This window comes from Zootoca vivipara, chromosome 7 (genome assembly GCF_963506605.1).
Source record: "Zootoca vivipara chromosome 7, rZooViv1.1, whole genome shotgun sequence".
Lineage (NCBI taxonomy): Eukaryota > Metazoa > Chordata > Lepidosauria > Squamata > Lacertidae > Zootoca > Zootoca vivipara.
The window spans coordinates 41352996-41366865 of record NC_083282.1 but is presented as its reverse complement, the minus strand read 5'-3'; the positions used below and the strand labels follow the sequence as shown (position 1 = coordinate 41366865).

General features: G+C 39.1%; 1 protein-coding gene across 2 annotated transcripts in view; it reads right to left on the bottom strand.

The window, feature by feature from the left end:
• BEND5 (BEN domain containing 5) overlaps positions 1-13499 on the bottom strand; it is a 730611-nt gene extending 717112 nt beyond the window's left edge. Inside the window, exons 1-2 of one of the 2 annotated variants that reach the window (XM_060276914.1) lie at positions 13420-13499; positions 5150-5272 (exon numbers count right to left, since the gene is read on the bottom strand). In XM_060276914.1, coding sequence (XP_060132897.1) covers positions 5150-5272; positions 13420-13462 — 166 coding nt within the window. In that variant the 5' untranslated portion in view covers positions 13463-13499. The remainder of the gene's footprint in view (positions 1-5149; positions 5273-13419) is intronic. The other variant, XM_035121552.2, reaches the window with a different exon arrangement.
• Between the last annotated feature and the right edge of the window lie 371 nt (positions 13500-13870).

Below are 13870 nucleotides of genomic sequence, written 5' to 3'. Positions count from 1 at the left end.
GGTAAAGGCTAAACCTAGAATGCAATTAGACTACTGAACAGAATCAATAAAGGCAAACGTGAAGAGTTATGTGCCTAATCAGAGGAATTTTATGTGCTTAACCAGTGGAATATTATGCTTCAAAGGTAACATTTTGTATTCAAATGAATTTTGAGCTTATCAGGAAAGATGTTAATAAATTATTTCCCTCTGAGTCTCATTATAGAGCATGTTCATCTTGAAATAGAGTAAAATTGCTGATTTTGCAGCAGCAAATCTTCCTAAATAGGTTCTCTAACCAATATAAATTAAAGAAATAGAAAATATGGACCATTGTTTATTTCATGAAACCTGCCCAAACTGTATCTGTAGACTGCAGATAGCTAAGTCATGGAATGGGTCCCAATTACCCACTTTTGATTTTCAAATATCTTTTAAAAGCTTTTTATGTTGATAGGTCTAGGTGGCTTTTTAAAAATTTACTTGAGTAGCCAGTCATTTTAATGATTGTTATGTACAGCCTTTTAATGGTTTTGTATGCTTTTCTATTATTCATTACTTGAAGAATTCCTATCGCACTTTTCAGGTAGACATCACAAAATGGTTTATTACATAAAATTATTACAACAACCAGCATCATTTTTAAAAAAGAATCACCCACAATAGAAATAATAATAATAATAATAATAATAATAATAATAATAATAATAATAATGTATTGCTTATTCCCCACCCATCTGTCTGGGTTGCCCCAACACTCTGAATGGTTTCCAACATAATATAAAAACACATCAAACATTTTAATTTTCCTGATAAAAGGCTGCCTTCAGATGTCTTCAGAAAGTTGTGTAGTTTTTTTTAATCAGTTTGACAACTGATGGGACAGCATTCCACAGGGTGGGCGCCACTACCAAGAAGGCCCTCTGCCTGGTTCCCTGTAACTTCAATTCGCACAGTGAGGGAACCACCAGAAGGTCCTTGGAGCTAGATCTCAATGTGCGGGCTGAACAAAGGACGTGAAGATGCTCCTTCAGGCACAGCAGCCAACTCCTAGGGGACAAGGTCCCTTCGGCCCTTGCAATAATATATTTGAGGGGGCCAAACGCACCCCCAAGTTCATGGGCACTGCCATTTGAATGATGTGCATGTGCCACATCATGTGATTGATTCTGTGGGGCGGGTATTACCTGTTAGGGCTTTAAAGGTCAGCATGAACACTGAATTGTGCTCTGAAACATACTGGGAGCCAATGCAGATATTTTAGGACCCGTGTTTTATGGTCCTGGAGGCCACTCCCAGTGGCCACTCTGGCAGTCGCATTCTGTATTAGTTGTAGTTTCTGAGTCACCTTCAAAGGAAGCCCCACAGTGTGCATTGCAAGAGTCCAAGTGGGACATAACCAGAGCATGTATCATTCTTGCATGTTAAGAAAAAGCTGTCTCATTGCTTCTTCTCCCCTGCTCTCGTGGCAAGGTAGCCCTTCTTACACCCCTGTGGGGACAGTTAGGGGGAAGGAAAGGTCTATTGCTTTTATTATTAAAAAATATGAGTAAATAAATTCAGTGCTCTGGTCTGATTGTGATGATACAAATAATGTTTAAATAGCAATTTCAAGAGAACAGAAAATGGTTTAACATATCAAAAAGGTTATAAAGTATTCATTTTTTTTCAAAAACCATTTCCTGAACAAATGTTTTCATTATCTAGGAATTTTAAAATAAAAGCATTATTCTTCCCCCTTTTTATTCCTACACAAGTGTTGCCAGAATATGTCTCATAAAATACTTATGAGCAGTGATTTTAATAGCATATTATTATCTTTCAGGTAGTTACTAAAATTGAATGAAGACTGAGTCACAACCAATCTTTATATTTCCTTCGCCATTTCCAGTTTTTTAATTAGCTTCCACTGTATCTATTATGCTATACATAGGCACAAATATATTACACAGTCCAAATGAACATGAACAATTCAAAATAAACACTGCTATATTTATTGTAATATTCACCATCAATATACACACAAACCACTTAAGAGTTTAACTATAAGTAGAATATAAATTGTCCAAATAAAGTAACAGTAACTGCACATGCACATTTATTTCTGTGATTGTATATATTTTCAAGTGAAGTGTGTTATGGATTTCTTGATGCAAAACGTGTGTTTCTTCATGGAGCTTACATGAGGGGCTCATGTTTTCACTTAGAGAATTACTTAGGAACACCAAGGGCCATATAATCCAACCCCCTGAAATGCAGGAATCAAAGATGAAGATCCCTGGCAAATGGTCATCCAAACTCTGTTTTGAAACCTCCAACGCAGGAATGTCCACCACCTTCTGAGGTAGCCCATTCCACTCTTGAACAGCTCTTACTGTCAGAAGGTTTTTCCTAATGTTTAGTTGGAATCTCCTTAAAATTTCATTGGTCTCAAATTTTATTGAACCAGGCTATGACAAATATCTAGTTTAGATGGTCGGATGTCCATCTGCCATGGATACTTTAGTTAAGATTCCTGCATTGCAGGAGGTTGGACTAGATGACCCTCAGGATTCCTTCCAACTCTACAATTTTATGATTCTATGATACACACAAAGTGAGATTATATAATAACAGTGTAAGTTCTATCTTACCCTGAAATAGTATAACATCAGGTATCTGGAAACAGGATGAGATGCTACAAAAAAAGTAGTTATAAAACAATTTCCTTGAGTAGCGTTTGCAATATTTGTGAACCATCATAACAATTTCTTCAACATAAGGATATCTATCAAAGGCATTGATGTAACATTTTAAGCTAAAAATGATTATCATTAGGACACACTCAAAATGATGTGACGCTACCCACAATAAGCTTGTTTTTCATGTGTGTGTGTATTATTATATACATAGAAAAGTCTATGCAGTTATTCCGACCTAAATAACCAATTTTGTCCAAAACTATTTTTCAAGCGTTGCCCACCAAGATATGGAGGCTAGAACCCGCATGAAACTTTCAAACAACATTTGATGTTTATACAGTATTTCTGAGTGCTCAGGATAATTTATATAAATGCTCATCAAACAGCTGCAATAATTCTGCATATGCTGGGTGGTAAGGCTGTGCTTGAGCTGTCTAGAGACACCTAGTGAGTTCAAGGCTATGAACAAGAGACACCCCACAGTTCTAGAATCCACAGTTCTAATACTAACTAAAATTGCATGCAAACACATGTAACAGAATGCTACTTCTCAAAAAGGATAGGAACCAAATGATATCTAGAGCAAGTACAAAGAGGGGAGGGGATAACATTTTTGTCGAGCACAATGGGTGAGGAAAGGGTGCACTTTGAACATTTACTTGCTGTTGTTGGTCCCTCAGATTCTTTGCTTCTATTATAATTGCTTTCAAAACAAAAATATAGCTAGTTAACTTTGTCATGTGTACTGCCCAACAAAAGATAGGTCATATTCTAGAGATTATACCAGTACCTAGCTGTATTAACTTGTTTAAATGTGCAGCATTGTTTATCACTTTACTATTATATAGATAAAACAGATAAATACAAGTTAGAAGATGACTGAAGGTTACTTACCATTTTAAAGTTAACAAGCTGGGGGGGGAATGAACCTTTACAAAGGCCAACTATTTTCAACATCATTACGGAGAATTATGAAAGCACTCTGTTCTGAGCAGAAGTATCAAAACTAAAACTTATGACCTAACCAATACTTATTTATGACCCCCAATCCATTATGTTCAAATAGGGCAAAGAGACAACATTCCACTTTAGAAACTGCAAGAGTTTTCTGGAAGAAATAAACTAAATGTCAGAAAAATAATTTCAGGAAACCTCTACCTCACAAGTAAAACATTATTAGTAAAAGTGTTCAGAGTTGCAAAACATTTTAGTCATATATCTCTCAAAGATGTCAACTGAAGTCAAAATGGAAAGCACCCTGCAAAATACAGTGGTACCTTGGGTTAAGAACTTAATTCGTTCTGGAGGTCCGTTCTTAACCTGAAACTGTTCTTAACCTGAGGTACTACTTTAGCTAATGGGGCCTCCCGCTGCCGCCGCGCCACCACTGCACAATTTCTGTTCTCATCCTAAAGCAAAGTTCTTAACCTGAGGTAGTATTTCTGGGTTAGTGGAGTCTGTGACCTGAAGCGTCTTTAACCTGAAGCATCTGTAACCCAAGATGCCACTGTAACACCTAGAGAGCTGAAGAACAGTCAACTATACTACTCGCTCTGGACATAGAAATCTGCCCTATACGTACTATACTTGCCATTCTAGACCACTAGTGAGTACTGCAACTGGAAAGAGCTTTCACTTCTGATCTTTTAAACCAAGTTACAGGTAGGTAGCCGTGTTGGTCTGACGTAGTCGAAACAAAATAAAAAAATTCCTTCCAGCAGCACATTAAAGACCAACTAAGTTTTAATTTTGGTATGAGCTTTCGTGTGCATGCACACTTCTTCAGATACGCTTTTAAACCAACAATATCAAGAATTGAACCTAGGACTTTCTGTTTACAAAGCATGAACTATGTTCCTTGTCCTGTGAATATTTCTATAGAAAAGACTGGACAAAACCATTCTGGACAAAACCAATTTTATCTTGTTCCTGCCAACATCTAGGACTAAGGATTGACACATCCTTTTCTGCAGGTCTTTAAAAGGATTTGCTCTGCTGCTACAACCTACTGGGTGACATGGCATCTCACTTTCTTCCTGTTAGTAATGAATTATGAAAGAATTATTTTGAGATTATTGTATTATTTGTGATTATGAAACTATTTTAAATTGTATATACATGGAGGTATGAAGGATAGCAGTGCATTGCTGATGTATTTATTCTCTTGGAATTTTGTCATGGTCTAAGTGTAACATATAGAGAAAAGTATAATAGAAATGAAATGATGATGTCAGTGGCCAAAATAATTCATCAGTGTTCTAAATCTCTAGATTATGTCCACAGCAATACAATTCTGTCTATGCATGTTGAAGCAACATTCAACACATGATGTATACATTTGCAACATCCAAAAGAATAAACTAATTAAAATCAATTCACCAAGTATAACATTCTTGGTTATAACTGTTTATAAACGTTTTGTGGTCTAAGATGACAAGCTCATAGATGTCTGCAACATCATATTGTTTTATAAATAACATTCTACTTACCACTCTCAAAGCAGGCATCAAATATGAGATGTCCCTTTTTTGGTTGTCCAAAATACCCTGGTGGAACAGCGGTGCACTTGTTTAAGTTTCCTGTGATAATGTCATCTATTCCTATGTCACTACCTGTTGGAATAAAAATAAGTTAATTAGATATTATTGTAAACTTGATACCAAAATAGAACACAGAGATTATCTTCCTTTGTAATTTTAATAGTTTGTACAGGTGATGAAACATAATACTCACTCATATGCTATGATGTTTTCCAAGTATATTCTATAATAGTGTCTGATAAACAGCATTTCCCAGTAGCAATGAGATTTCAGGAGCTAATGATCTGGCAATGGCAATTACCTTGCTTCAATACCCCCCAATAACAGGTGGTCTAAAAACAAGGCCTTATTAGATACTGTATTTTGCATAGGACTCTATCAACGTGTGTGAGGCTAATTATTATTTAGAATAGACCCACAGTTCCACTGCAGAGCATGAAGTTCAGAGCTTTCCCTAAAGAGACAGTCACATCATATATTATAAACATTTTCCACAGCAAGACACTGTGGTAACCTGATCACCATCTCCCAGATTAGATGGCCAGCAAATTCAACCAATGAATTGTGCACTAGCTAAGGTGGTACACAAACATTAAAACAGAGCTTCTACAATGGGCTTTAAAATGCAGTTGCCATGCACAGTAGCTTCAATGGACTTGCTGATGGTAGCTAGTGTACTGTAATAGGGAATGGATCCAAGCATTTGTGCACCCCTATGCTGGAATCCTATGAATTTTGTTCTAACCAAATGAACAGATAATGGAATAATACACATAGGGCTCATCCATATCTGCCTAAAATTGCTAAAATTCCAATCATGGTCAAATAAGTAGGGCCATGGGAGACCTCTTTTTCCATCTGCTGGTCAGCCATCCTATGGCTAGAGCATGCAGCCCTCTGCTTACTTGCATTAACTACTATTTTCTTCTCCCTTTGTAATCAAGATCTCACATTCTCAAATGATTCAGAGTCCTAACTGGGAATGTTGATTTCATAAAAGCATATATTGGGTTAATTTGACACACTGCTTTTATCGTGTAAATATATGGTTACATTTATATTCAATTATGTAGGGAAATCAACTGTTAATTTAAAATAAACACATACACTTTTGGTTAAAAATTAGAGGATTACGTAATTCATTCCTCTAATGTTTCACAAATGCTCCATGTGCACATGTGCATAGGTAAAACACTATACAAATAGAATCTTAGTTTAATCATATACACAATCACACAATATTTTATCAATACATGTGTGCACAGCAGTAATAAAACATGAAGGAACTGAAAGCTGCAGCAAAGAGTGCATGCATAGCAGTTGTTTGTAAAAATAAATAAATAAACAAAGTAGAAACAAACAGAGCAGGATTTCTAATGCATTAGCTCCACTTTGCTAGCACAACTAACTCCAAATGAAGACAAGGCTGAAAGCATCCCTAAACCCAGGCAAATTATCTGGGAATTCATATCTATGGAAAGGACAGCATTTCCTTTAAGAAAACTGTGGTTATTTTCCTACTTGCTTGCTCTCAAATACCAAACCTGATGCACAGGTGCCAATATCAATTGCTCTACCAAAAATTATTTTTCTACATCAGTAAAAGCAAAAGTGTAGCACAATTACTTGCAATACTTCTGAAACTGATTACTTTTATATCCTCTTCAAATTAGAATTTAGAAAGACTTTGATATCTGTTAGTTTTTGTTTAACCAAGTTAGTTAAATATAATGCATGGTTTCTTTGAAACAATCCTATCACCTCTTTAATGAAATCACTTGAGAAATTGGTCTTTTGTGTTTTATTTTGACTAGTTCATACATATTATAACATCTCTGCACTTTTCTGTAAAAGAAAGATCCAAACTACAGTAGTCTAATTTGAAAAAGAATGTAACATTTCCTTCTATAGAGAGTGTACAGCAAAGTAGACTTTAATAGGACTAAATCAGAAAGAACTGCTATTGCTAAACTATTACTCTTGCCAAAGTCTGCAATCGCCAGTCTTTTTCCTTAATCTTTGGAAAAGAAAAGCGGTTTAAAATAGCAAAAAGACAGGGCAAATTATCCTAAAATGTACTTTACTGAAAACACTGAGAAGTGCTTAAGTCTGCATGGTATTCAGGAACAGAGCTTGAAACACTGTGTTCTTTAGCAATATGAATGAAACTGTTTCAAGGGCCAGTTGTTGTAATGATGTCACATAACTGTTCCTCTGAGTAAGTTAACCCTTCATATTTTTTTTACAGGGTCTGACCCAACACAATCCCTCCAGATTGTGCCTCAGAGGTAAAGACCTAGCACCAATCCTGTGTAGACTACCTATCCTTGTAAAGTGGAAAGAAAAGGCTATTGAGGAGATGGTTGAAGAGGTTATTTTCTCTGGGCAGGACTTCTGAACCATCCCACATCTAACTCAAGGGTGGGAGATTTTATTTCTGTAAATGACCATATTCCCTTTGGGTGAACTGTAAGGGCCTGCTTTCCAGCAGCAAGAAGGTTCACTTACTTCTTTTTTTCATAGTCATATTTTCAAGAGAAGGGATTCAAGGGAAGAAGGAATTTAGTATTTGCCCTCAGCTAATTTAATACTGTATGTTGTTTAATATCAGCAAATGATAACAATACAAGCAGAAGTAAATCCCAGAGGTCAATTTAACTTACTCTCATGTACAATGAATATGATCTCAACCTTAAAATGTTAACAGTAGGTACAAAGCATTATCCAGTTTAGATTCCTTTATAACATTACTTCCAGCAGGCTAACTGCATTAGTGTAGCCACAACAACAATTTTGTTAGTTCACATGAAAGAATAAATATTATGGCATATACTTTTGTGGATCAGAGCCCACTTTATCGGATGCATGTAATGCTGTTCTCAGTTGGCAGGTAAATATACAAACGGGTGGTTGTGGGTTTGTGGGTGGGTGTATTGCTATGAGTTTGTGGGTACCAGATGATGGGCATAACCAAGGGAGGGCAGCAGGGCATCTTCCCCCTCCCCTGACCCACAAAAGTTATTGAAAAGCATTGAAAGTACTCAGTTAACTGAGGTTCTACCCCACCCCCCACAAGCAGAAGCCAGCCTCCCAACCCAAGCATGCCCCTCGTAATGTCACCGCTTTGGTGCTATCTTTACCCATGTTTTTTTTTATTAAAAAAAACCTAACAAAAACCCTATGCTTATGTGCTAGACCCTTCTAATCCCTGGACCCAGCAAGTGTTAAAAACTAATCAAGTTAGGCCAGCTTCATGAACCCCTGGATCCAGCAAGTGTTAAAATACATGCCAAGTTAGCTTCCTCATGAGGTGACTGCCTGGGGGATGAGCCAACAAGGGAAACAAAGGAAAGGAGCTCCATGAGAGACAGCAAATGGGTGGGGATGCTCCCCCAGCCTGAAGTTAGTGAGAAGGACAAAAGGTAGAGTTTAGAGCTGAGTTTGCAGTGATGTGGGCCAGAAGCAAAACAGCAAGCACAGAGAGTAAGCCATGCTGTGACTAAGGAAGAAATAAGACCCATTTGGGGTGTTAATGATGTGAACACCTCCATCACAGGCTTAAGGTGTAATAAACCATGTATCATAAAAACCCACGGTCCCTGCTGTGCCGCATTTCCAAAAGGAAACACAAACCCTGGGTAAGGGCCAAGAACCCCTGGAATCTTGTATACCTGAAGGAGCGTCTCCACCCCCATCATTCTGCCCGGACACTGAGGTCCAGGGCCGAGGGCCTTCTGGCGGTTCCCTCACTGCGAGAAGCCAAGTTACAGAGAACCAGGCAAAGGGCCTTCTCGGTAGTGGCACCCACCCTGTAGAATGCCCTCTCTTCGGATGTCAAAGAGAAAAAAACATCTACCAGACTTTTAGAAGACATCTGAAGGCAGCTTTTAATGTTTAACAGACCATTGTATTTTAATATTTTGTTGGAAGCCGCCCAGAGTGGCTGGGGAAACCCAGCCAGATGGGCAGGGTATAAATTATTATTATTATTATTATTATTATTATTATTATTATTATTATTTATTACTCAGCAATTAGGGTGGCATGCAACTACACATACACAAAAGAAAACTGAATTCAGTAGCTTTATCTAGAAGTTGGAGAAAATGTTCCACTGATAATAAAATAGAATCTTCAGGTAGTATAAAATCCTTTCCCTCCAGTTTAGGATTCCACTGTTGAATAGCCAAATTCAATAATTTATATTACAGTATATCACTTGAAGATGGTGGTACAACTTTTGTTCCTTTTTTTTTACACCCATGTGGACAGAACCTACCAACTAAATATAACATTTGATGCAGCTGATGAAGTGTACTTCAGCCCATAAAAGCTTATGCCTTAATAAATTTGTTAGTCCTTAATGTGCCACAAGACTCTTTGCTGTTTTTATATGACAAAACAATCTAGCCAGCAGAGTTTACCACTTCAAAGGAACAATGAAATGTTAAGATAAGGGAGGGTAAATGTGTGGCTTGAAAAGTTCCAACAGGTTTGGAAAGCATCTCAAATGATAACCACACAAGAGGACAGATGTCAGTTACTTTGAAATTCACATTTCCTATGGTTGTTACTACCCCTATTGCAACTTCAAAAATCAGTTGGTTTTAAAAGTTACTTACTTGGTGAAAATTTGATCCCCAGACTGTTACTGGCCTCACAAGAGGCCATTTTTGTTTTGAATAAGAGAGGGATAAATAAGAATGTCAGTCCCTACTGGACCATAAAGAAGGCTGATCACCAAAGAATTGATGCTTTTGAATTATGGTGCTGGAGGAGACTCTTGAGAGTCCCATGGACTGCAAGAAGATCAAAGCTATCCATTCTTAAGGAAATCAGCCCTGAGTGCTCACTGGAAGGACAGATCCTGAAGCTGAGGCTCCAGTACTTTGGCCACCTCGTGAGAAGAGAAGACTCCCTGGAAAAGACCCTGATGTTGGGAAAGATTGAGGGCACAATGAGAAGGGGACGACAGAAGACGAGATGGTTGGACAGTCTTCTCAAAGCTACCAACATGAGTCTGACCAAACTGCAGGAGGCAGTGGAAGACAATAGTGCCTGGTGTGCTCTGGTCCATGGGGTCACGAAGAGTCGGACACGACTAAACAACAACATAGGCAACAACCCAGACTTTGTCCTTTCTTCTCACCAGTCTATAATCCCTGCACACTGTGCTTAAACTAGTACTGTAGTTTCCAAAATCCTAGTTCTGGCTATCATTTTATTTATTTCCTTTATTATATGCTTCCTATGTGGAATTTCGAAGAAATTTACACTATAATAAAGCATATTTACATATATTTATTTAAAACAGATACATATATAAAATAGTTAAAATAAAAGGACATGTAAAAAACAATTTTAAAAAACAATTGTGTGTCTATCTATCTATCTAGTTTAAAATAAAAACAGCATATACTTAAAATCAATTTCCAATATAGATACCAGCTAGTATTGTGTTTCTGTGTAACGCATGGACACTATAAAACACATGGACACAAAATCTAAGGAAGGTAACATGGTACAATATCACATAAGGAGATAGGGTGTCCAGGAGAGTACCACTAGTAGACACAGAGTAGTACACAAAGAAGGTGACTTCCCCAAGAAGGTATCAAACCAAGAAGATCTTATTTAGATCTTCTTGAAATGATGGAGAACCTATGGCTCCCCAGTGTTGTTGGATTACAACTCCCACCACCCTTGACCATTAGCTATGCTGGCTGGTGCTCATGGGAGTTGGTGTGCAACCACATCTAGAGTCACTATTCTTGCAATAAAGGCTGCAGCAGATGTGGAGAGGAGAGAAAACACACCACCATCATCTCTGGTGACAAGCCAGCTCCTATTTCTATCAATTGTCATCTAGCAGCAGACATTTCACCATGATGCAAAAGAAATGGAAAGGTCCACTCCATTAGCACTGCTCTGACGGACCAGAAACTATTCTTTTCCCACTCCTCACATTATCTCCATTTCAAGTGGTCCTTACAAAACCTTCTGCCTGACTTTGCTTTTTTCCTCCTCCCTTCCAAACACCTTTCCTTTTGTGTCATGTCATTCAGATGATAAGCCTGAGTGCAGGGACGGTCTTATTACTGATATTTGTAAATCTCTCTGGGAACCTGTTTTGGCTGAAGAACAGGTTAAAAATGCTTCAGGTAAATAAATAAGTCTTGATTCCACAAGCAAAATGTCAATCTTCTTCCATATGATAAAATAAACTGAGCTGCTACCAAAAATTTAGGCTTCAAGCAGTACTCCAAGTCCCTTTTAAAAGACAGCATCATGAAACTCATCCCTGCATAACTGAGGTGGAGTATGACCTCACTGCAGGTAGACTGTGTTCTCCGCTTTAATCTTTTTTTATAAATCCAAAGAAACTGCAGATAACTAAACTTCTACCCTCCCCCTTCAAGTTAATGAAATTCTAAGACATTCCTCCAGATGTGAAGGAGAATAGCCCTGATATATAGCAACAACAAAAAGTGCCAAAGTGTCATGTTAATACTGCTATGCTTAATTGGCACTGTAGGGCAATGTTTACCTCAGTAGAATGAGAAGGAAATTATTTAAAAGCACATAATAGCAATAAATGGGGAAATTGCATTACAATAATGGCCCAGACACAGTCAAGGAGTTCCCATTGACAGTCATACAACTGCATTCTATACAGCTTTCACAATTTACATGGTATTGGGGCAAAACTTCTATAATTCCAGCACACAAAATGCAATACAGGACCTGTATTCTGTTGCAAGGAAAATGCAATACCTCTACAAAAGAAGTGTTATCTTGATAACATAGATTAGATCCCCTTGAAATATGGGACTCTCTACATTTACTGCACATGTCGATATAATTTTTTAAGGGCCCAACTCTCCCCCCTTGCTTCAGATTTTTTTTAAAAAAATATGAAAATCCCTTTTATGTGCAGTGATGTAACATTTGAACAAAGCTCTTTAGGGTACAGTCCTGCAGACACTTACTTTTGAACAAAGCAGGACTTATTTCTAAATAGACATGTCAAGGACAGCAGTGCCTGCCAGTTTGACATTCTAATATACATCTAGAAATGTAACTGTAGTAAATTAGTGAAATATGTGGGGCCTTCGAGAAAAACTAGAATTCAGGAGGGTCAAAATGCATTTTATTCATGTCAGCATAGGTATGATTTGGCACTGCTCCCAAGATGGTGCAAAATAGATCTGAGATTTACATAAAATATGAGATTTACAAATTTGTGAGAACAGCTCTCCTCCCTCTCATCTTTTTACTAATTTTCACACACCTCTGCATTTTATATGCAGCACCCAACATAGCAAGATGTCTTTTTCTCATTCAAAATGCCCTAGTCTGATGCTGTAAAAGTTTGCAACTTCACACCCTACATGATAGCAAGCAACTTAATCCCCATCAGTAGGATTTTCATAAAATTATACACCAGTATGTTACCTTCAGAGGGCAAACCTTAATCTCTCAGTTCCTCCTTCCTCTTACATATTTGAACTGTCAGCATGATCCCTTTTAAAAAACGACTGCAATCCGATGCACATCTGTAAGGAGCAAGTCCTTCAGCAACGCTTTCCTCTGGGGTTAAACATATCAAACTCCTCCAGACTGGGCTGCGATTTCTGAAGGATAGAGCAACCCTAAACATGTTTGCTCAGCTCCCCTGTACGTCTGCACAGGATTGCAATCCCAGCCGATCCCCGAATTGCTTTTCTGGCTGTTTTCTGGCCCCCGTCGACTCTCCACCACCATTACCTCATACTTTGTGAAATGTGCCCTAAACCTCCCTGTGCCCTAAAACTCCGTTCTCAACTAGGTGTTTGTGCCTAGGCTAGCGGGGGCCTCCTTTTCTGCCTCATCAAAGTGGGGGTCTGACCCCTCAGATATCCCCTTTATGAGCAGGCTTCCTTCCGACCCCCGCATTCCAGGAGAGCGACGCTTCCCTCGCCTTCTGAGCAGGTAACGCTTCCTCACACAGCTCCTCCTGGACCCCCACAAGGTCGTCCCCCGCCAAATCCTCAGCGGGGCCCCAAGTTCCCTCGGCGGTTCCCTCCGCCAAGGCCGCACCTCCCTGCCGCCTAAACGAGGGCTGTTTCCACCGCCCGTCGCTCGCTTCCATAGACTCCAGCCAGCTCCTCCCGCCTTCGCCTCCCTCGCCCGCCCCCCTCAACCCCACGCCGCCCGGGACTGCCGCTAGAATAACTGACCCGTTTCTGTCGTCTTGCTCCTCTCCGCCATGTTTGTTTTCATCCCTTCTTTCCCTCCCCCTCCCTCCGCGAGACGCTGTCCGGACGTCACCATGGCAACACACGTCACAGCCAGGGGAGTCCCTTTTTTTGGCTGCTCCTGGATAGCTGAGCGGCGCGAGGGAGGGGAAAGGGGTTAGCAAGAGCCCAGAGAGGTGACGGCGACCAGTTCCAGGCGACTCTCTGAGGAAGGCTCATGTCCAAAGCCACACTGGCACGGGAGGGAATAAGCCCCGTTAAGCACAGTGGAGGTTACTTGCAAGTAAACATGCCACAGGATCGAGCCGCATGGCTAAATATCTGTGCCATGCTTACTCGGGCGTTAAGCCCTACTGAGTTCGACAGGAATTTCGCACGCATCATCACCCGAACTGCACGATAACCCTTTCCGAATATACCCTGTGCATGGGGT